This window comes from Papio anubis, unplaced genomic scaffold, assembly GCF_008728515.1.
Source record: "Papio anubis isolate 15944 unplaced genomic scaffold, Panubis1.0 scaffold974, whole genome shotgun sequence".
Classification (NCBI taxonomy): Eukaryota; Metazoa; Chordata; class Mammalia; order Primates; family Cercopithecidae; genus Papio; species Papio anubis.
The window spans coordinates 4,304-29,277 of NW_022169995.1; the positions used below are offsets into that span (position 1 = coordinate 4,304).

Here is a 24,974-nt window from a genome sequence, read left to right on the forward strand (position 1 = left end):
TGGGTTAATCTTCCCTGATATAAAAATTTTCAGGATGAATTTTCTTGAAAATTGGTTTCCTTCTGAAGAATTTGCTTTTAGGCAAATAAGGGATATTTAGGAAAAGCCTTTTTGTGCATTTGCTGCTTTCTAAATGCCTTTGGTTTTTCATAATCATCATACAAACGCAGCATAGTTTGAGATGTTATTTTCTGGATTCCTTTACTTGCAACTCATCTGCCAAGATGCTGTTCCAGAGAGATGCAGCTACAGACTGAAAAAGCAGTTGACCTCTGAACAACATGGAGGTTGGGGCACTGAGCACTGGTGCAGATGAAAACCTGTGTAGAACTTTTGCATCTCCAACTGAAGTACTAATAGCTTACTTTTGATTGGAAGCCTTAGTGATACAATAAATAGTTGATTAACCCGTTTTTATGTTATACATATTATATACTCTATTCTTCCAATAAAGTACGCTAAAGAAAACAAATTAAGAAAACCGTAAAAATGAGAAAATATATTTACTACTCATTAAGTGCTTACTCACAGGCGACACACACAGAAGAAAATGTAAGTGGATCTGCAAATTTCAAACCCAAGTTATTCAAGGGTTAACTGTACCAGGATGAATGTAGGAGTCCCCATCTGTAGTCTAGGATTTTCCCCTTTGCTGTACCTCCACTCATTTCAAATGGCTGTATCTATCTATCTATCTATCTATCTATCTATCTATCTATCTATCTATATCTATATCTTAAGTTCTTTGTGATCTTGGGCAGAGAGATCTGCCTGCATCCATTTCTGGCCAGATGACCTGGAATGCGTCTCTCTTAGGAAAGTGCTATGGTTTGACTGTGTCCTACCAGAATCCATCTATTGTAAAATTAAATCTCAGTGTAAAGGTATTGCCATGTGGGGTTATTGAGATGTGTTTAGGTCATGAGAGTGGAGCCCTCTAGTGGAATACATTAATGCCACTATAAACAGAGATTGTGGGCCTGGAATCTCTTTCTCTCTTCTGCTCCTCTGTAGTGTTAAGACTCAATGCTCTAGGCATCACCTTGAAAGCAGAGAAAGCAGACCTTAACCTGCCCGTACCTTGATCTTAAATTTCCCATTCTCCAGAAGTGTGAGAAAATACATTTCTGTGCTTTATGAATTACACAGTGACAAGTAATCTGTTATAGCAGCTTGAAAGAGAACAAGAGAGACAGCTCACAATGAGGGAGGACAGGATGAGGAATATACATACCTCAGTTTCCTCATCTCTCAGGTGGAACAGTCAAGAGGAATTTAGTCCATGTTTCTACATGTGGTTGAACTTCAGTTATCCTGAGCCAGGTAGGTTGTTGATGTGTCTTTTACCATTCATTTTCTGCTCCCTCCCTCATTTTTTCCTTTCCTTCCAGTGTAAATTTGCTGCCTAAACAGGAATTTTCATTGCTGGTGGACCCAAACTAAGATAGTAAATAAAATCTTATTCTTTTGTATGAGGGGTATTTCTCCTCTGAATTCTTATGATTTGTCTTTCTTTGACATGTAGGAATATTCAGGAAGCACTTAATTTTTTTTAACAAATCTAGTTTAGATTGAATTTATGCTGTGATTTTTGTTTTTCTGTGAGTTAAAATAAAAATTAAGTTGTAAGCCACCAAACAGCTGAATGGACTCTCTTTTTGGCAGAGAGAACTTCAAAGAAATCTTAAAAACTAGGTTAGGTCATGACTGGCAGGTGGGTTTAGATGTACCTCATTATGCTCTCCTTCCTTTGGAGTTCAGACACAACTGACCAGCATTATCATTACAACAGAGACCTTTGGACTGACAAAACAGATGCTTTGTAGCAATAAGATACCATATTCCAACATGACAGAGAACAGGCCCTGAAGAAAATCTAAATATTTTACCCTAAAAATATTTCTTTGACATATTCTGAAGTGGCCCTGCAAAGCTGCCTGTGGTAGGGAAAATTTGCATTCTGCAGAGAATCTCCTCCCCTTTACTAAGTCTTTTCCCAAGAGTCTGACAGATGTTTAACGTCTGATAAACAACATTCACCATCTACTTTGTTTTCTACCCACAGGTTTCATCTATGGGACAAGAATCTTGGCTTCCACACCCCCTTATCTAAACTCAAGCATTTCTTTATGATGAATTAACTCTTTAGGCATAGATTAACTCTTTCAACCAGTTGCCAATCAGGAAAGCTTTGAAGCCACCTATGACCTGGAAGCCCCTGCTTGAAGCCTTCCCACCTTTCCAGGACAAACTAATGTATATCTGATATGTATTGATTTATGTCTTTCCCTGTAATTTCTGTCTCCCTAAAGTGTTTAAAGCCAACATGTAATCCAACCAGCTTGGGCACATATTTGCAAGACATCCTAAGGCTGTGTCACAGGCCATAAGCCTTATCTTTGGCAAAATAGACCTATAAATTGATTGAGACCTGTCTCAGATACTGTTTTGTTTACACTGGGTCACAAACTTAAAAATCCTTTAAAACTGTCTACACATCAATAAATCTACATTAGAGAAAGTGGAGTGATCATGTCTTAACAGTTAAAGCTCACAATTGAAAGGAATCTGAGTTTAAGATTTTGTCCAGCTGTCTTGCTTCATAAAAAATACTTTATGATTTTTAAAATTTTACATTAGAGAAAAGCAGGTTTGAGGAATATATTTACTGTCAATGGAATGAATAATGTCCCCACCCCCAAAAGATATCCATGTCCTCGTCTGTGGAACCTAAGTGTTATATGAGTTATTAAGAAATTATTTTAGGCAGATAGAGAGGAAAAAGGGTCCTTGGTAAGGTTGTCTTTCTTTTTAAGCAGCTCCAGAAAATTTCTTGTCTAGCAGGAAAGCCCTGACTCTTAGAGTCAGGCTGGCAAGCTTTGATATGCAAATGCCGGCCATTAGAAACTGGTACCAGCAAACATGGTGATTCCCACCATCTTCTTCCTTGCTCCCACATATGCCTGGCACATGGCTGCCCCCACATATCCCCATGTGGATATAATAATTTGGCGCCCTACATTTGCGTATTAAAAGGCTAGTGTGGGAAGACCAGTTATTTTGCAGGCTACTTGAATGACATGCCTGGTCAAACCAATCCCCAGAGACCTGTGCAAATCAGACACCACTTCCTCCAGCCTCCTCATACAGGAGCCTCTTTGCTGCTGCACACACAGCTGTCTCTTTGTTTGAATCCCCCCTCCCTGTGTCTCTGTATGGGGGATCTGTTTTCTTCTTCTTTCATTCTTGCATATTAAACCTTTTTCTTCTTAAAACCACTCCATGCGTGTCCGTGTTGTTTTATCCAAACTGGTGTGAGACCAAGAACCCTGGTGTTTCTCCAGTCATCGGAGCCGTATCATAAAATTTCTACCTTATGTAGCAAAAAGAGAACTTGACAGATGTAGTTAAGGACTTTGAGAATAAGCAACCTGGTTATCAAGATGAAACCAATATAATCACAAAGGTCCTTAAAATAGAGGAGGACGCTCACAGTCAAAGAGGAACTGGGACAATGGGGAGGGATGTGGTTTGAGGAAGGAAGGGGCCATGGAAGCAGAAATGTGGGAGCTCCTGGAAGATAAAAAGCAGAGGATCCAGTTCTCTGTAGCATCCAGAAGGATTACAGCCCTATTGACACCTTAACATTAGCTCAGTGAGAATGCGGACCTCCAGAACTACAGGGTGATACATTTATGTTGTGTGAAGCCAATAAGACTTTGGCAATTTAAACTGCAGCGTTGGAAACTAATGCAAGGGGGAGAGACGTCTTTTAGCTCACTGAGCGCATGGTTGTCCTCTGTCCTTGGAAATATTTCCACCTTCTTTTCTGGTGTCAGTTGTGACAAGGAACAGAGAAAATTTTTTCGAGAGAAGAGCTAGCACAAGAATTCTTTTTAGCTAGAAAATCTCTTTGGCAAAATCCCATGATTATCTCTTTTATGATCTGGGTATCACAGAGTTTAGGGGTCAGAACTCACAGCACGTGATAGGAGGAAGAAAATTTTGTTTGTTGGTTTGTTTTCATATTAGGAGGGATAATTAGATTTTCAGGACCCAATCTGAGAGGGAGACTGAGTCAGAGCTATTGTAAGAGAAAGAGGAGATGTGGAAGGAGTCAGGACAATGAAACATGTGTTCCTGCTCCCAAATCTAAAAGAAAGTCATTGATTTTAGAAGATGAAACAAAGCTCTTCACCTTCTACCATCTCATGAAGGCTCAATTTTTTTCCCCAGAGTTTCTGTTCCTCCTTCACTCCCCTGACATTGCACTGTGGAGCTAATCACATGTGCCCTGAATCCCTATTCCTGTCCCAGGCTGGGAGAGGTTCACTGTCCTCACCATGCCCAGCAGGCTAGAGCTGGTGCCTTAGGCACCAAAGGAGAAGAGGATGGTTTCTGTGCAGGCCATAAGGGCTTTACCACAAGTTACATTTCACTACAATTCTAAGTAAAGTTTTGTGGAGTGAAGAGAACATATGGGCAACTTTATCTGGTGGGTTTGGAAGAGGCCAGGCTCTGAGAATGACAATGAATTCACATGTCTACTTTTCCAGATAGCAAATGATAGCTTTAGCAATTGTGGCAACGTGGACTTGGGTACACATGAGCAACACATGAGCCATGTTGTACCATCACCATCTGCACCAGTGCTGATTCAACTATTGCCACCTCTGGGTACCTGACTCCCCACAGCAGAGACAAATACCATCAGAAATTTGGTGATAATTTGGAAATTAGATCAATTTCTCTGGAGGTGGCTGTAACATATTTGTACTAGGATTCTTCTGTATTCTTCATAAATGTTTGCCTTTTCTACTGACCTCTAATTGACTATTACAGTGCTCAGAATCTGTACGTTTTATTGATATGGGAATCTTTCATACTCAGGGCACTACTATGTGGGGAAAGAAATGAAACAATAGATACATGATCATAGCATCAACAGATCCTATCAAATACTTCACCCAACAGGTCCTATCAAATACTTCACCCAAGGAAGTCCATGTGGGTATGACCTACTGACTTCAGACACTTTCCTTCAATATGTACTGAATCTTTAAACTGATGACCATGTTAGCATGAAGCAATGGTTTAGGAAGCCCTAGGGCAGAAGTAGGAGCAAACTCTCTTATGATTCACAGGAACACAACTGGGTTCCATGGGTTTCCAGTCATGCTATTTTAGACCCTGCTGACCACAGGGCCTCATACATAGGAGTGGATGCCTTTACTTGTATCCTCAAGTTAAATACATGGAATAATCTAAAGTGAAACCTAAAGCTATGGCGATGCAGGGTTACCCAATGTCTATACACACAAGGGCAACCAAATAATTACCTATTTCAGCAAAGTTAAACAGTAAAACTCTCATGAAGTGATAGTTCTCTGTTCTGTATTTGGTGACAGGAGTATGTCAGGGAATATGTCTGGACTGAAAGATAGTGAAGAACACATGTCAAAATCAGATGATGATTACCCTCAAATTAATATAAAGTAAAACTAGGAGTCATTAAAACAAAACAGATAAAATCATACATTTTAAAATAAATCCAAGAGTGATATGTGACCCAGCTTTGCTCCAGCTCTTCCAGAAGATAATAGTTTCCAGGGCTCAACAAGTGCATGCACATTCTTTTAGTTTTGTACCAGCAACCTGTGTCATGTGTGCTCATTTTCTGTTTGAAACCTCATGCTACAAATCAACCTTTTCAAAGTAACCCTAAGCATGCGTTGGAATCAAACAGGAATAATTTAAATTATTGATGCCTGCTCTGACCCTTGCTGAGTTGATTAAAAATATTTCACTGGAATTCAGGCAGCCACATATTGAAAAATATTCACAAGATATTTGTAGGTGTTAAGTAGGATAATCAACCACTGCTTTAACTGGATCTCTGCCTCTCTGCAGTCCAACAGCCACAGCATTGGCATGAACTAGGAGCTTGTTAGACTTTCAAAATATCAGGCCACACACCATAACACAGCATCCAGAAGGTCCACATATTAACCAAAATATACTCTTCATACCAGAAAGCAGGAAAATCTCAACTGGAATAGGAAAAGACTATAATTAGATAGTAATTCATGTATACTAACTTAAAATAATCTTAAAATGATTTTAAGGCAACCATTATAAAAATGCATCAAGGAACAATTGCAAACATGCTTGAAACACATGAAATAATAGAAAACATCAAGAAGGCAATGCAAAATATAAAAAAGGAAAAATATGGAAATTTTAGAAGTGAAAGATAAAATCATAATGAACAGCTCAGCGGATGGCCTAATGGCAGAATGGTGTAGGCAGAGGAAAGAATCCATGAGGTGGAAAGTGAAATAATAGTAACTACCCCATTTAAACAACAGTGAGAGAATAGACTAAAAAGAAAATGAACGCAGAATAAACACAAATAAATGTGTGCCAAGACATATCACAGTCAAACTTCTAAAAACTAAAAACAACAACAAAAAAATCTTATAAGCAACATGAGAAAAATTATTCCTTACTTTGAGGAGAAAAATAATGACAGTTTCGCTTCGGAAACCATGGAGGTCAGAAGGAAATACCACATTTTCTAGTTTTACCCTAAAATTCTATGTTCAGTAAAAGTATTATTTAGAAATGAAGGACAAATTGAGGAGTCCTCCATTGTAGAAAAACTAAGAGTGTTTGGTGCTAGCAGATCCACTTTAAACACAGCCACCATGAGCCCTAGAAAGGTAAAACTAAAAATAAAGAGGGGATATTAAATAATATTAGGGACAAAAGGCTACAAAAATGAAAAGATAGATGAATAGAATGCATTTCTAAATCATGTGTGATAGTTGTATCAAAGTTGTAACACTGTTTTGTTTCCAATATCTGTAGAGAAATTACTTTTTGAAAACTATTACTAATGGGGGAGGAAAAATGACATAAAAGAAGGTAAAATTCTATATTTAATTTAAATGGTAATATATTTACACCAACATACTGTGAGAAGTTATACATACAAAGGAAATACCACGACTACAAACTTAAAAATCACTATAAAAGGAGATACCAAAAAATTAGGTAAATTAGAATGTAATTGTAAATATGTTCAAGTAACCCAAAGGAAGGCAGCAAAAAGAAAACAGAGAAGCAAAAAAAGATATGGCAAAAAAGACGAGTGCAGACATGAATCTTAATATACCAATAATTATTAACATATTAAGTATGTAGATTATGAAGTTTACAAAAAGACAGAAATTAATGAATCAGAAAGAAATGTCCCAACTGTACATTGTCTATGAGACACTCATACCAAATATAACAGTTTAAGCAGGTTGAATATAAAAGGAAGGAAAATGGTATACTATGCAAACAGTAATAAAAAGAAAGAATCAGTAGCAAATACTAATATCAGATAAAGTAGACTACAGAGCCAAAGAATGTTACCAGAGACAGAAAGGTACATTACATAATGAAGAAAGTCATTTTGGAAAGAAGACAGAGCAGTTCTAAGTGCATAGACACCAAGCAACAGAGCAATATAGTGCATGTGGCAGAAACCAACAAAACAATTACACTTGGAGACTTCAAAACCCCTTCTTGATTTTTGTTAGGACGACTTGACAGAAAATCGACAATGATAGAGAAGAACTCAACTAGGTCATCAACCCATGGGATCTAACTGACACTTATAGAAGACTCCAATCCATAACAATAGTAGTTCACACTTTTTCTTCCAAGTGCCCGCAGGCCATATACCAAGATAGGACACATTCTGCCCACATAACCTCTCAACGTATTTGCAGTAATTAAAGTCATAGTAAGTATAGTCTCTGACCACAGAGGGATCCAACTAAAAATCAATATTAAAACTATAACCCCCAAATTTTCAAATATATAGGAACCATACAACATCATTCTTTCCAAAGAACCAGTCTTTGGTTTGCTTGGTGTTCAATGTCAGTTTTGTGTTTGCAGTTTTATGGATTTCTGCCCTTATATTTATTATTTCTTTTCCTCATATTCTACTTCATATTTAAATTGCTCCTCTTTATGTAGTTTCATAAGGTGGAAGCTGAGATTATTGATTTTATGACTTTTGTTTTCTGAAAAACACTCATATGTGTATGTTCATATACATGCATACACATGCATAAATATGTGCAGGTGCATATGCATACATGTGGTTTTAATACCATAAATTATCCTGTAAGCACTGCTGAATACTTATGTGTATTTTCTTTCCTCTGAGCTCAAACCCCACTCACTTGCAAACATGGCCACTTAATCTGCATGTTTATTGGCATCTCAATCTAGAAATGAGCAACAATAACAAACTTTTATTTTATCCCTATTTCCTTCACCGCTAATACATTTAACATCAGTAAATCAAAATCTATGTAATAGATTAACGCCAACACCTCCAGGTCACTCCTAATCTGACTCTTCTCATATCAAGGTGTGTAATTGACATTAATGTAAAAATATGGTCTCATCTGCTTATGTCTCCAATAATCTTCACTGCCCCATGTTTACTTTGAGCCAGAATTCACTTTGTCCAGATAAGTATTTCTTCTGCTTCTCACAGCCCAGCTAGAGTCGTTACTCCGCTAAAAAATAAATAGGACCATGGGGGTAATTTGCTTAAAACATTTCCCAGAATGTCCTGCTGTACTTAGAAAGCATTTGCTCCCCAAACAGAAAATGAAGGCCTTCTTCATTTCACACCAGTCATATGTGGTGATCTTTAAGACACTGAAAGAAAATGGCTCTGACCTGCCCCCTCTCTGACTTCCTCTTTTTTCCCTTGGTTAAGTCACTCTCCTCATAGTGTCTTTCTCTGTCCTTCCCATGTTCATACTGTGTTCCTTCTAAGAGCCTTGATTGTCATGAACCTCAATGCCCTTCAGAAACTTCTCTTCAGGTCAGTTGTTCTCCTTACCCAGGTCAATCACCTCCTCAGAGGAAGCAGTTTCTGCGTCCCCAAATAACTGACTCCATTTCCACATTAACCACTTCCTCTTCTCTTGCCATTTTTTTTCTTATGACTCTTTTCTTTTTCTAGAATCTTCCTGTTGATTTATGTTTAATTAAACATGGCCTTTTGTTCACCAGGTGGCCTGTGTCCCAGTTGTTCCAACCACAGCCCAAGGGGCCAATGTGGAGCTTAGGCTGTGGCTTCAGAGGGTGCAAGCCCCCAGCCTTGGCAGCTTCCATGTGGTGTTGAGCCTGCAAGCACATAGAAGTCAAGAATTTGGGTTTGGGAACCTCCATCTAGATTTCAGAGAATGTATGATAACACCTGGGTGCCCAGGCAGAAGTTCGTGGCAGAGGTGGGGTGCTCATGGAGAGCCTCTGCTAGGCTAGTGCAGAAGGGAAATGTGGGGTTGGAGCCCCCACACAGAGTCCCTTCTGGGGTACTGCTTAGTGGAGCTGTGAGAAGAGGGCCACTGTCCTCCAGACTCCAGAATGGTAGATCCACTGACAGTTTGCGCTATTCACCTGGAAAAGTCACAGACATTCAGTGCCAGCCCTTGTAAGTAGTCAGGAGTGAGATCATACCTTGGAAAGTCACAGGGACACAGTTACTGAAGACCATGGGAACCCACCTCTTGAATCAGTGTAACCTGGAAATGAGACATGGAGTCAAAGGAGATCATTTTGGAATGTTAAGATTTAATTGCCTTGCTATATTTCAGATTGCCTGGAGTCTGTAGTCCCTTTGTTTTGGCCAATTGAAATGGCTGTATTTACCCAATATCTGTACCCCCATTGTGTCTAGGAAGTAACTAACTTGCTTTTGGTTTCACAGGCTTATAGGCGGAAAGGACTTGCCTTGTCTCAGATAAGACTTTGGACTGTGGACATTTGAGTTAGTGTTGAGCTAAGACTGTGGGGGACTGCTGGAAAGGCATGATTGGTTTTGAAATGTGAGGACATGATATATGTGAGGGGCCAGGGGTGGAATGATATGGTTTGGCTGTGTCCCCAGCGAAATCTCATCTAGAATTCCTACAAGTTTAGGAGGGACTTGGGGGTTGGTAATTTTATCATTGGGGCAGTTTTTCTCCATGCTGTTCTTATGATAACAAATAAATCTCATGAAATCTGATGGTTTCATAAAGAGGATTTCCCCTGTGCAAGCTCTCTTTCTGTTTGCCTGAAACCATCCACATATGATGTGACTTGCTCCTTCTTCTATGGTGTTTGTAAGGCCTCCCCAACCATGGGGAATTGTAAGCCCATTAAACCTCTTTCTTTTGTAAATTGCCCAGTCTCAGGTATGTCTTTATCAGTAGGGTGAAAACGTACTAATACAGGACTCAGGCAGATTTAGAATTTCAATGGTTTCTTGATGGATTTGCCCATTTATCATAATGAAATATCCATTTTGTCTCTTGCACTAAAATCACAACCTAGTTTCTTTTGTTCAGTTCTTGCATGATATGTATGCTTCATCCTTTCATTTTTAAAGCCATTCTATATTCCTACTATGGTGTGTATTTAATGAGTAGCATACATCTTTGATTTTAATCCTGTCTGATAATGTTATGATTTACTTGGAAAAAGTGTTTATGATGCAATTATTTGTAAAGTTAAGGTTAAACCTACCATCTTGTTTCCTCCAATTTTCTTGATTCTTGCTTTCATTTGAATTAATCAGTTTAATTACAGTTTTTTCGTATACTAACTTGTGAAAAATGCAAGTGTATTATACAGCAGATATCCTCAACTTATTACTGCCTAATACCCATATAGGATATTATGATTTCTTTCTCAAATCATTCCTAAGTAAATGACGGAAGCAGAATCAACTTTTGGAGGCTCATCTATGTCCTGCTGGGTTGAACTTGAAAGTTTGAAATGACCTAAGGTGCATTTGGACACAAACCTCCCTAACCTTTCAGTCACTAATGACCTAGAGCTCCGTGAAATGCATCACTTTCCCATGAGCTTGCAGTGGACTCAGGGCCCAGCCTTGAACGCCAGGCAGGGTCTCTCAACTCTGTGATTCTTCCCAGGAAATACATGAGAACTTCCATCCGGGTTCATATCTCAAACACAACTCACCAATCTCTCACTTACTGACCTCTGTTCAAAGTCTTCAGATGGTTATTTTTCAGGGGGTAAAAAGTTAGCTTATTTATTACATTGTATTGAACCAGATTCCATTTAAGATGACATGTGTATGTTTCTTTATTCTTTCAAACTTGGTCCTTATTGTTGAAACCCAGTTTTGGAGTTCAGAAAACTACTTTTTTACTTCAATATGCTGTGGTTGAGACTGTGCAAAGACTTTTGGCATTAGGCCTTTATTTTTGCATACATTTGCCAGAACATAACTAGTAATTAAAAAATCTAGACTGTGATGATTTTTATTTGTGTTCTTCCTGAGAAAAGTAGGAAAAAATACAGTGCCTGCCGCTATCCTGGTCAAGGGTCTGCCTTGTGAAAAGTGGTAGGGGGAGGTGAAAGAGGGAAGGGAAACAGTGTTTAATATCACCAAACCTTATCAATGTACAAGTCCTCTAGTAACTGCTAAACCAAATCTAAAGAATGTATTTTGCTGGCAATAATAAACCCCAACATCCTCAGCCTCCACCCTGCTGATTTTAAGCATGAAATCTGTCCCTGACTCCCTGCCACTGAACATGTCTGTGACTCCAGGGTCCCGGTTGGTAACCAAATATATCGGGAGCCGTGGAGGCTGGCCTGGCTTCCGTAGGTCCCATTTCAAATAGATGTATCCATTACTGTGAAGGGGGCTGTGACTGGACCTGTAGGAGATGGAGGCTGGCTCTCCAGGGGTGACGGGCAGGGAGAGTGGAGGCTGAGACATCACAGCATCTCCATTGGATCCTGAAATAATAAGAGAGAAATGCCAGGTTATGTACAAACATTATGAGTCAATTTAATCATTTTCTGTCTGTTATTTATGTTTTGCTCAATTATTTTTTTGTGTGTGATTTTTGTTAATACTCCCAAAATATACAGGTATAGAAAGAACCAAGATTTGTGTGGGGAAAAGAAAGAGAGAGCAGCCTGTTACTGTGTCCCTGTAACACATGTGCCATAATATACAAACTTCTACTTTTGTCAGTCCTTAGCATCTACCTCTGAATTTTCATGAATTTCTGTTTCACAAGGGTAATTGTTTTATATACACTGATGGCAGCATACAATAAAACTTAGTATGAAAGTTAAAAAAAAAAAAGAAAGAAAAAGAAAAAGATAGAGTCTCTGTCATGGCAATGCCAATTCAAATACAGTGTCCACAATCTCAGACGGTAGAAAATAAGACCCAGCCACCAGTAGCCTATCAATACTGGCTGCCAGCTGAACTCCAGTATCAGCTGCCCCAGAAAATCCTTATGCACAGCCAGGAAGGTTTCTAGCGCCACAGGGCAAGGCGCCATATTCTCAGCCGTCCACCATGAGACTTAATCCTATAGCACTGCCTAGTAGACAGGGTAGTGCATTACATAAAATTATTGATGAGGCAAGAAAACAAGATGTTGAAGCGTGGCAATTCCCAGTAATATTAGAATCAAGACCACCTGGAGAAGGGGCCCAAGAGGGAGAGTCTCCCATAGCTGAAGCCAGATATGAGTCCTTTTCTACAAAATGCTAAAAGAAATGAAAGAGGGAGTAAAACAGTATGGACCCAACTCTCCTTACATGAGAACATTATTAGATTCCATTGCTCGTGGACATAGACTCATTCCTTATGATTGGGAGATTCTGGCGAAATCATCACTCTCACCCTCTCAATTTTTACAATTTAAGACTTGGTGGATTGATGGGGCACAAGTACAGGTCTGAAGAAATAGGACTGCCAATCCTCCAATTAACATAGACGTAGATCAACTATTAGGAATAGGTCAAAATTGGAACACTGCTAGCCAACAAGTAATAATGCCAAATGAGGGCATTAAGCAAATTGGGGTTATCTGCCTTAGGGCCTGGGAGAGAATCCAAGACCCAGGAACCACCTGCCCCTCCTTTAATACAATAAGACAAGGCTCTAAAGAGTCCTACCCTGATTTTGTAGCAAGGCTTCAAGATGCTGCTCAAAAGTCAATTACTGATGAGAATGCCCATAAGGTCATAGTGGAGTTGATGGCATATGAAAACGCCAATCCTGATTGTCAATCAGCCATGAAGCCATTAAAAGGAAGGGTCCCGGTAGGATCACATGTAATCTCAGAGTACGTTAAAGCCTGCGATGGAATTGGAGGAGCTATGCATAAAGCTATGCTTACGGCTCAAGCAATCACAGGAGTTGTTTTAGGGGGAAAAGTTAGAACATCTGGGGGAAAATGTTATAATTGTGGTCAAATTGGTCATCTTAAAAAGAATTGCCTAGGCTCAAATGAACAAAATGTAACAACTCAAGCTACTACAACAACAGATAAAGAGCTATCAGGCCTATGTCCAAGATGTAAAAAGAGAAAACATTGGGGAAATCAATGTCATTCTAAATTTGATAAAAATGGGCAACCACTGTTGGGAAACAAGAGGAGGGGCCAGTCTCAGGCCCCGCAACAAACTGGGGCATTCCCAATTCAGTATTTTGTTCCCCAGAGTTTTCAGGAACAACAACCCCCACTGCCACAAGTGTCTCAGGGAATAAGCCAGTTATCACAATACAGCAATTATCCCCCGCCACAAGCGGCAGTGCAGCGGTAGATTTATGCACCATACAAGCAGTCTCTCTGCTTCCAGGGGAGCCTCCACGAAAAATCCCCACAGGGGTATACAGCCCATTGCCTGAGGGGACTGTAGGACTAATCTTAGGAAGATCAAGTTTAAATCTAAAGGGAGTTCAAATTCATACTGATGTGGTTGATTCAGACTGTAAAGGCGAAATTCAATTGGTTATTAGTTCCTCAATTCCTTGGAGTGCCAGTCCAGGAGACAGGATCGCTCAATTATTACTCCTACCATATATTAAAGTTGGAAACAGTAAGATAAGAAGAACAGGAGGGTTCGGAAGCACTGATCAGACAGGAAAGGCTGCATATTGGGCAAGTCTGGTCTCTGAGAGCAGACCTGTGTGTAAGGCCATTATTCAAGGAAAACAGTTTGAAGGGTTGGTAGACACTGGAGCTGATATCTCTGTCATTGCTTTAAATCAGTGGCCAAAAAATTGGCCTAAACAAAAGAGTGTTACAAGACTTGTTGGCGTAGGCACAGCTTCAGAAGTGTATGAAAGTACAATGATTTTACATTGTTTAGAACCAGATAATGAAGAAAGTACTGTTCAGCCAATGATTACTTCAATTCCTGTTAATCTATGGGGTCGAGATTTATTACAACAATGGGGTGCGGAAATCATGATGCCCGCTCCATTAAACAGCCCCACGAGTCAAAAAATCATGACTAAGATGGGATATATACCAGGAAAGGGATTAGGAAAAAATGAAAATGGCATTAAAGTCCCAATTGAGACTGGAAAAAATCAAGAAAGAAAAGGAATAGGGTATCCTTTTTAGGGGTGGCCACTGTAGAGCCTCCTAAACCCATTCCATTAACTAGGAAAACAGAAAAACCCGTATGGGTAAATGTATGGGTAAATCAGTGGCCGCTACCAAAGCAAAAACTGGAGGTTTTACATTTAATAACAAAGGAACAATTAGAAAAGGGACACATTGCACTTTCATTCTCGCCCTGGAATTCTCCTGTATTTGTAATTCAGAAAAAAAAATCAGGCAAATGGCCTATGTTAATGGACTTAAGAGCCGTAAATGCTGTAATTCAACCCATGGGGCCTCTTCAACCCGGATTGCCCTCTCCGGCCATGATCCCAAAAGACTGGCCTTTAATTATAATTGATCTAAAGGATTGCTTTTTTACCATTCCTCTGGCAGAGCAAGATTGTGAAAAATTTGCCTTTACTATACCAGCCATAAATAATAAAGAACCAGCCACCAGGTTTCAGTGGAAAGTATTACCTCAAGGATTGCTTAATAGTCCAACTATTTGTCAAACTTTCGTAGGTCAAGTCCTTCAACCAGTTAGAGACAAATTTTCAGATTGTTATATCATTCACTATGTTGATGATATTTTGTGTGCTGCAAAAACAAGAGACAAATTAATTGACTGTAACACATTTCTGCACGCAGAGGTTGCCACTGCAGGACTAACAATAGCATCTGATAAGATCCAAACCTCTGCTCCTTTTCATTATTTAGGGATGCAGATAGAAAATAGAAAAATTAAGCCACAAAAAATAGAAATAAGAAAAGAAACATTAAAAACATTGAATGACTTTCAAAAATTGTTAGGCGATATTAATTGGATTCGGCCAACTCTAGGCATTCCTACTTATGCCATGTCAAATTTGTTCTCTATCCTAAGAGGAGATCCAGACTTAAATAGTAAAAGAACATTAACCCCAGAGGCAACAAAATAAATTAAATTAGTGGAAGAAAAAATTCAGTCAGCACAAATAAGTAGAATAGATCCCTTAGCCCCCCTCCAACTTTTGATTTTTGCTACTACACATTCTCCAACAGGCATCATTATTCAAAATACTGATCTTGTGGAGTGGTCATTCGTTCCTCACAGTACAATTAAGACTTTTACATTGTACTTGGATCAAAGAGCTACATTAATTGGTCAGGCAAGATTACAAATAATAAAATTGTGTGGAAATGACCCAGACAAAATAGTTGTTCCTTTAAACAGGGAACAGGTTAGACAAGCCTTTATCAATTCTGGTGCATGGCAGATTGATCTTGCTGATTTTGTGGGAATTATTGATAACCATTACCCAAAAACAAAAATCTTCCAGTTTTTAAAACTGACTACTTGGATTTTACCTAAAATTACCAGACATGAACCTTTAGAAAATGCTCTGATAGTATTTACTGACGGTTCCAGCAATGGAAAAGCAGCTTACACAGCGCCAAAAGAGCAAGTAATCAAAACTCAATCTCAATCAGCTCAAAGGGCAGAGTTGGTTGCCGTCATTACAGTGTTACAAGATTTTAATCAACCTGTTAATATTATATCAGATTCTGCATATGTAGTACAGGCTACAAGGGATGTTGAGACAGCTCTAATTAAATATAGCATGGATGATCAGTTAAACCAGCTGTTCAATTTATTACAACAAACTGTAAGAAAAAGGAATTTTCCATTTTATATTACTCATATTCGAGCACACACTAATTTACCAGGACCTTTAACTAAAGCAAATGAACAAGCTGACTTACTGGTATCCTCTGCATTCATAAAAGCATGAGAACTTCATGCTTTGACTCATGTAAATGCAGCAGGGTTAAAAAACAAATTTGATGTCACATGGAAACAGGCAAAAGATATTGTACAACACTGCACCCAGTGTCAAGTACTACACCTGCCCACTCAAGAGGCAGGAGTTAGTCCCAGAGGTCTGCGTCCTAATGCATTGTGGCAAATGGATGTTACCCATGTACCTTCATTTGGAAAATTATCATATGTTCATGTAACAGTTGATACTTATTCACATTTCATATGGGCAACCTGCCAGACAGGAGAAAGTACTTCCCATGTTAAAAAAACATTTATTATCTTGTTTTGCTGTAATGGGAGTTCCAAAAAAATTTAAAACTGACAATGGACCAGGTTATTATAGTAAAGCTTTCCAAAAATTCTTAAATCAGTGGAATATTACACACACAACAGGAATTCCTTATAATTCCCAAGGACAGGCCATAGTTGAAAGAACTAATAGAACACTCAAAACTCAGTTAGTTAAACAAAAAGAAGGGGGAGACAGTAAAGAGTGTACCACTCCTCAGATGCAGCTTAATCTAGCACTCTATACTTTAAATTTTTTAAACATTTATAGAAATCAGACTACTACTTCTGCAGAAAAACATCTTACTAGTAAAAAGAACAGCCCACATGAAGGAAAACTGATTGGTGGAAAGACAACAAAAATAAGACATGGGAAATAGGGAAGGTGATAACCTGGGGAAGAGGTTTTGCTTGTGTTTCACCAGGAGAAAATCAGCTTCCTGTTTGGATACCCACTAGACATTTGAAGTTCTACAATGAACCCATCAGAGATGCAAAGAAAAGCGCCTCCACGGAGACGGAAACACCGCAATCGAGCACCATTGACTCGAGCACCATTGACTCGAGCACCATTGACTCGAGCACCATTGACTCGCAAGATGAACCAAGTGGTGATATCAGAAGAACAGATGAAGTCGCCACCCACCAAGAAGGCGGCGCTGCCAACCTAGGCACAGTTAAAGAAGCTGACACCGTTAGCTGGAAAAAGCCTAGCTAGCACAAAGGTGACACAAACCCTAGAAAAAATGCTGCTTACAGCTTTAATGATTGTATCAGCGGTGGTCAGTCTCCCCATGCCTGCAGGAACAGCTGCAGCTAATGATACCTACTGGGCCTATGTGCCCTTCCCGCCCTTAATTTGGGCAGTTACATGGATGGAGAATCCTATTGAAGTATATGTTAATAATAGTGTTGGGTACCTGGCCCCACAGATGACTGTTGCTCTGCCAAACCGGAGGAAGAAGGAATGATGATAAATTTTTCCATTGGGTATCGTTATCCTCCTATTTGCCTAGGGAGAGCACCAGGATGTTTAATGCCTGCTATTCAAAATTGGTTGGTAGAAGCACCTACTGTCAGCACCACCAGTAGATTTACTTATCACATGGTAAGCGGAATGTCACTCAAACCACAGGTAAACTATTTACAAGACTTTTCAGTCACAGCTACAGCCGCTGTGACAGGAGTTACATTGCACTCTTCTGTTCAGACAGTAAGCTTTGTTGACAATTGACAAAAGAATTCCACAAGGTTGTGGAATTCACAATCTGGTATCCATCAAAAATTGGCAAATCAAATTAATGATCTTAGACAAACAGTCATTTGGATGGGAGATAGGCTCATGAGCTTAGAACATCATTTCCAGTTACAGTGTGACTGGAATACGTCAGATTTTCGTATGACACCCCAAGTTTATAATGAGTCTAAACATCACTGGGACATGGTTAGACGCCATCTACAGGGAAGAGAAGATAATCTCACTTTAGACATTTCTAAATTAAAAGAACAAATTTTTGAAGCCTCTCAAGGTCACTTAAATATTGTGCCTGGAGCTGAGGCATTAGATCAAATGGCAAAACATCTTTATGGATTAAACCCCACGACTTGGATTCAGTCTATTGGGAACTCTACTGCGTAAATTTTGGAATTGTGTGTCTGTTTAATCGGCTTGTTTTTAGTGTGCCAGACCAGTCGAAGAATCCTGCGTCAAAATCGAGAGAATGAACAAGCCTTCATCGCCATGGCACATTTATATAGAGGAAAAGGGAAAGAGAATGTTGCGGGAAGTCAGGGACCTTGAACGCAGGGACTGGCTGAAGCCACGGCAGAAAAACATAAAATGTGAAGATTTCATGGACATTTATTAGTTCTCCAAAATTAATACTTTTGTAATTTCTTCTGTATGCCTTTACTTTAGTCTCTTAATTCCATCATCTTCTTTGTAAGCTGAGGAGGATATATGTCACCTCAGGACCCTGTGATGATTGCCTTAACTGCACAAATTGTTTGTGGAGCATGTGTGTTTGAACAATATGAAATCTGGGCATCTTGAAAAAAGAATAAGATAACAGCAATGTTCAGGGAACAAGGGAGGCAACCTTGAACTGGCTGCCGGTGAGCCAGACGGAACAGAGCCATATTTCTTCTCTTTTCATTAAGCAAATAGGAGAAATATCGCTGAATTCTTTTTCTCAGCAAGAAACATCCCTGAGAAAGAGAATGCGCTCTGAGGGTAGGCCTATAAACGACCCCCTTGGAAGCGTGCCACCTTTTATGGTTGAAGCCGAAGGGATGAAATAAGCCCCGGCCTCCTGTAGCGCTCCCAGGCTTATTAGGACGAGGAAATTCCCACCTAATAAATTTTGGTCAGACAGGTTGTCTGCTCTCAAACCCTGTTTCCTGATAAAATGTTATCAATGACTATGCATGCCCAAAATTTCATTTTTAATTTTAATTTTAACGCCATCCTGTGATCTCATCCTGCCTCCACTTGTTTTGTGATATTTTATTACTTTGTGAAGTATGTGATCTCTGTGTTGATACCAAAAACTGAGGCAATTGCAGGAGTTGCTGATGGCCTCGCAAATCTTAACACTGTCACTTCGGTTAAGACCATCTAAAGTACTGCTGTTGTAAATTTCATATTAATCCTTGTGTGCCTGTTCTGTCTGCTGTTAGTAGGCAGGTATACCCAACAGTTGCAAAGAGACAGTGACCAATGAGAACGAGCCATGATGACAATGGTGGTTTTGTTGAAAAGAAAAGGGGGAAATGTGGGGAAAAGAAAGAGATCAGCCTGTTACTGTGTCTATATAGAAAGAAGTAGACCTAAGAGACTCCATTTTGTTCTGTATTTGAGATGCTGTTAATCTGTGACCCTACCCCCAACCTTGTCCTTGCAAGAGACAAGTGCTGTGGTGACTCAAAGTTTAATGGATTTTGGGCTGTGCAGGATGTGTCTTTGTTAAACAAGTGCCTGAAGGCAGCTTGCTGGTTAAAAGTCATCACCATTCTCTTAAGGCCAAAGGTCGCAGGGACCTCTGCCTAGGAAAGCTAGGTATTGTCCAAGGTTTCTCCCCATGTGATAGGCCGAAACAATGCTGCTGAAAGGTTTATGGAGATGTTTGCATATGCATCTCAAGGCACAGCATTTTCCTTTAAATTTATTCATGTCACAGAGATTTTTGTTCATAAGTCTTACTGCTGATTTCCTCCCTACAATGATCCTATTGTCCAGCCACTCCCTTATCTTTAAGATGGTAAAGATAATTATCAATAAATACTAAGGGAACTCAGAGACCGGAGCCGGCGTGGGTCCTCTGTAAGCTGAGTGCCGGTCCCCTGGGCCCACTTTTTCTTTCTCTATACTTTGTCTCTGTGTCTCATTTCTTTTCTCAAGTCTCTCGTTCCACCTAACAACAAACACCCACCCACAGGTGTGGAGGGGCAGGCCACCCCTTCATCCACAAAAAGGGAAGACCTCACCCTTGATGGTCCTCTGCTGCCCACTGTTGATCTCCTACAGGAAAATCAACAAGTAAGTTTTTGACTCCCTTCCTCAAAACTCTCTCCTCTCTTGGTGAGCAACACACACGCTGCAGCAGTGTGGAGCTGGGCTGGACTAAGCTCCCCTTAAAAGCACAGACTTGGCCAGGCGCCATGACTCACACCTGTAATCCTAGCACTTTGGGAGGCCGAGGCAGGCAGATCATGAGACCAGCCTGGACAACATAGTGAAACCCCCATCTCTACTAAAGATACAAAAAATTAGCTGGGTGTGGTGGCACGGGCCTGTAATCCCAGCTACTCGGGAAGCTGAGGCAGGAGAATCCCTTGAACTTAGGAGGCAGAGGTTGCAGTGAGCCGAGATCGCACCATTGCACTCCAGCCTGGGTGACAGGGTGAAACTCCGTCTTAAAAAAAGAAAAAGAAAAAAAGAGGCCAGGCGCGGTGGCTCACACATGTAATCCCAGCACTTCGGGAGGCCAAGGCGGGTGGATCACGAGGACAGGAGTTCAAGACCAGCCTGGCCAAGATGGTGAAACCCCGTCTCTCCTAAAAATACAAAACTTAGCTGGGCATGGTGCCTGTAATCCCAGCTCCTCGGGAGGCTGAGGCAGGAGAATTGCTTGAATCCCGGCGGCAGTGGTTGTAGTGAGCCACGATTGTGACTCTGCATTCCAGCCTAGGCGACAGAGTGCGACTCCATCTCGGAAAAAAAAAAGCACTGACTTAATCATCCTGACCAAACCTCATGCAGAGCACATGCCCCTCAGCCCTCTGTGGATCACAGCGCTCAATTCTAGATACAGAATATAGTAGAATCCTTTTATCGGTGTGCACTATGTTCCAAGAGCTCCGGTGGATGCCTGAAACCTCCATCAGTACTGAATCCTATTAATTCCACTTAAAGACTCCATGTTACAACTTCTCACTGGCATATCCAAATTGTCAGCTTCAATACTCATGTGCGTGGAGGGCATTGTTAAGCGGGGGGAAAAAAGATTACATAAAAAAAAAAAAACACTGAGATACTATAAAGGTGGATCTCATCAAAAAGAAGACTATTGGCCAGGTGCGGTGGCTCATGTCTGTAATCCCAGCACTTCAGGAGGATGAGGCAGGCAGATCACCTGAGGTCGGGAGTTGGAGACCAGTCTGGCCAGCATGGTGAAACCTCACCTCTACTAAAAATTCAAAATTAGAGAGGCATGCTGGTGCATGCCAGTAATCCCAGCTACTCGGGAGGCCGAGGCGGGAGAATCCCTTGACTCAGGGAGGCGCAGGTTGCAGTGAGCCGAGATCACGCCATCGCACTCCAGCCTGGGCAAGAAGAGCAAAACTCAGACTCAAAAAAAAAAAAGACTATTGGCCGGGCGCGGTGGCTCAAGCCTGTAATCCTAGCACTTTGGGAGGCCGAGACGGGCGGATCACGAGGTCAGGAGATCGAGACCATCCTGGCTAACACGATGAAACCCCGTCTCTACCAAAAAATACAAAAAACTAGCTGGGCGAGGTGGCGGGCGCCTGTAGTCCCAGCTACTCGGGAGGCTGAGGCAGGAGAATGGCGGGAACCCGGAAGGCGGAGCTTGCAGTGAGCCGAGATCCGGCCACTGCACTCCAGCCTGGAGACAGAGCGAGACTCCGTCTCAAAAAAAAAAAAGACTATTAAGTGAATAACGAGCAGATAGAGTCTAAAGTCAGCCCTTGGTATCTCTGGGGTCCACATCAATGGATTCAACCAACTACAGACTGAAATAATTACCAAAAAAATAGAAAAAAAATAGCAAAGTGCTGGGATTACAGGCGTGAGCCACCGCGCTCGGCCCCGAAGCCTCCAATTGGTTTTAAGACGCAGGGAAGCCACCTCCAGACTCTCCAGAGGACGCCTGAATTTACTCGGAATGGATGGAGCTGTGCCGGGACTTCAAGATCTGCATGAACCCTCAGATCGCGGGTGTAGAAGCACAGAGGAACTGGGCAGCCTAAATTTAATCTAGACAAAGACAAACTCACGCGCAGAGGCTAGACGGTCTTTCCACGCAATCCGCTGCCGGGTCTACAGGAAAAAGCGCACGAAAGGTCCACTCTACGATCCCGACTTCCGGGTCTGCAGACAATTGCGCGCGCATCCTACAGGCGGGGCCGGGAGCCGAGGGCGGGGCAGGGACAGGGCGGGGCAGGGACAGGGCGGGCCCAGGACGGGGCCTGTGCTTCTGTCAGCCTAACTCTGCGATCCTGTCTTAGGGTTTTGGAAGCGAGATCTGCTCAGCAGTCTGGAAACTGATATTACTGGGGCAGAGCAAAATCGGTTGGTGATTAGATCCAGGAGAATTCCTGCTATTAAAATAAAGTTTAAGTCCCAGGTACTCTGGAAGCAGAGAGAGAAGAGAGAGTGAAAAGAATGCGAAAAGAAAGACAAGGCCGGGCGCGGTGGCTCACAGAATAGAAATACTTTTCATTTACATTCCCTATTCACTCCAGAGGGTGAGGTCGACCCTGTGCTCCATTCCAGAAACGTTCCTAGGGACACTACCTTGGGCATAGAGGACTAAGGCCAGTGTGAAGTTAGGTCACCAACTCTTTCTTTTTAAAAAAGCCAATAACTGTTAAAAATAGGTATAAATTATTTAGCTTAAGACTTTTTTTTTTTTTTTTTTTAAAGACAGGGTCTCACTCTGACACCCAGGCTGGAGTGCAGTGGCACAATCATAGCTCACTACAACCTTGACTTCCTGGGGTCATGGTCGCCTCCTACCTTAGCCTCCCAAGTAGCTGGAAGTACAGGCCTGTGACATTGGACTGTGCTAATTTTTTAGTTTTATATCATTATTACTTTGTAGAGATGGAGTCTCACTTTGTTGCCCAGCCAGGTGTCCAAGTTCTGACCTCAAGTGATCCTTCTGTCTACACTCCCAAAGTACTCAAATTATAGGCATGAGTCACTGTGCACAGGAGGTAAGAATCCCACATCAGGACCTCAAGTATTTTTGAAACACAAATACATAAGACCCACAAGCAGGACTATTGGCTGGAGACAGTGGGGTCACCTGAAGAAAATTTATTTGACCTGAATAGCAACTCCTCACCTCGGTCACTGGGATCCTGGACTATGGCACTGCTCCAGGCAGGCCTGGTTATCCTGCTGGAGGCAGCAATCCTCTTGAGCCTAGTGAAATGCGACTGGCTGTACCTCAATGATGTTGCACTGAGATTCTGCCAGTCAAGGTGTTACTTCAGTCTCCTGAGACCAGCCTCTTCTTCCAGATCCAGGAAGGTCAGTGCAGACGTGAATGGACTAGCTTTATTAAAGGGGATACTGAGTTGGTGGGGAGACTGCAAGACAGCACTCAAGTGGGGTTGAACTGGCCCAGTTGTGTCTGACTTCTCACTTGTAGTTCAAAAGAATGAATATAGAATGTTCTAGAAAAGCAACATCCTGAGAGGAAGAACAGGATCCTGTTCACCCTGACCAGAGAAGGGCAGGATCTGTTCCAGTCCCCCCAGAACAAGATGCCCTTCATTGTTTTAGGCAAACGCACCATACATCCCTGGAGCATGAAACTTGGGCTGGGCTGCCTTCCAGCCTCCCTCAGCTGGGATGCAAGTGGAGCACACACAGAGACTGAATCTGCACTGGGTGGTTTTCCTGAACCTTCGGGAGCAGCATGCACGAACCCCAGGCATCTGTTGTCCCTTGCTGCCAATCTGTAAGTAAGAAATTCACTTCCTATAACTTACTGTGTGTGCACGGGAAGATCTCTCACTCAACTCAGACACATTGGTAACCAGTGTGCAGTGAACCTGCTTCACAAGCAAGGTTGTGGAGAAATTGTAATCTTCATACATTTGGTGGGAATTGAAAATTCTGATGAACGCTTAGGCCCGGCTCGCGCAGGACCATAGTTTTTGTTGTGAGGGTTACAAGGTGGGAACAATCCCAGACGTAGAAATACCCTGCCATGGGTGAAACTTCCTGAGGATTTGAAAGATCCAGAGGTGCTCCTGGTCCAGATGCGGCTGCTGGAAGCCATGTTCGGCCCGGAAGGATCTCAAATCCCTTACATCGAGCAGGTGAGCAAGATCATGCTCATGCTGAAGGCTCTGGAGTCTTCAGACCTCACCGAGGTTGTCGTTTACGGCTTCTATTTGTGCAAGTGCCGGACCAAGTGGATGCTCCAGTCCATGACTGAGTGGCATTGCCAGCACCAGGAGCGAGGGATGCTCAAACTTGCGGAAAGCATGACTGCGGTTGAACTAGGCCCTTGGGTGAAGTGAGCCAGCTTCCAGCCAATGCAAAGAAGGCCAAGATGTAGAGATCAGGTTGTGGCCAGAGCTGGAATGGTAACTCCAGCTTGGTTTAAACTCTGCTCCAGCCTGATGAATTAAAATTAAAAAAAAAAAACACTGGGTGCCATGGCTCATGCCTGTTATCCAGCACTTTGGGAGGCTGAGGCAGGTGGATCACCTGAGGTTGGGAGCTTGGGAGCAGCCTGAACAACATGGAGAAACCCCGTCTACTAAAAATAAAAAAAAAATTAGCTGGGTGTGGTGGTGCATGCCTGTAATCCCAGCTACTTGGGAGGCTGAGGTAGGAAAATCACTAGAACCTGGGAGGCAGAGGTGAGCCAAGATGTGCCATTGCACTCAAGCCTGAGCAACAAGAGCAAAACTCTCTCTCAAAAAGGAAAGAAAGAAAGAAAGAAATAAATAAAGAAAGAAAGAAAGAAAGAAAGAGGGCCGGGCGCGGTGGCTCAAGCCTGTAATCCCAGCACTTTGGGAGGCCGAGACGGGCGGATCACGAGGTCAGGAGATTGAGACCATCCTGGCTAACACGGTGAAACCCCGTCTCTACTAAAAATACAAAAAACTAGCCGGGCGCGGTGGCGGGCGCCTGTAGTCCCAACTACTCGGGAGGCTGAGACAGGAGA

At 41.6% G+C, this 24,974-nt stretch overlaps 1 protein-coding gene across 1 annotated transcript; it reads left to right on the plus strand.

The window, feature by feature from the left end:
- The first annotated feature begins 23,913 nt into the window (after nt 1-23,913).
- Nucleotides 23,914-24,473, plus strand: LOC116273629 (developmental pluripotency-associated 5 protein-like). The gene has a single exon (XM_031662761.1). It carries the CDS (start codon nt 24,058-24,060, stop codon nt 24,319-24,321), a length of 264 nt encoding a protein of 87 aa, XP_031518621.1. The 5' UTR covers nt 23,914-24,057; the 3' UTR covers nt 24,322-24,473.
- Nucleotides 24,474-24,974: the final 501 nt, after the last annotated feature.

Bases quoted from the DNA above. Each gene is read 5' to 3' on its own strand.
- LOC116273629 (XM_031662761.1), top strand. From the start codon at position 24,058: ATGCGGCTGCTGGAAGCCATGTTCGGCCCGGAAGGATCTCAAATCCCT.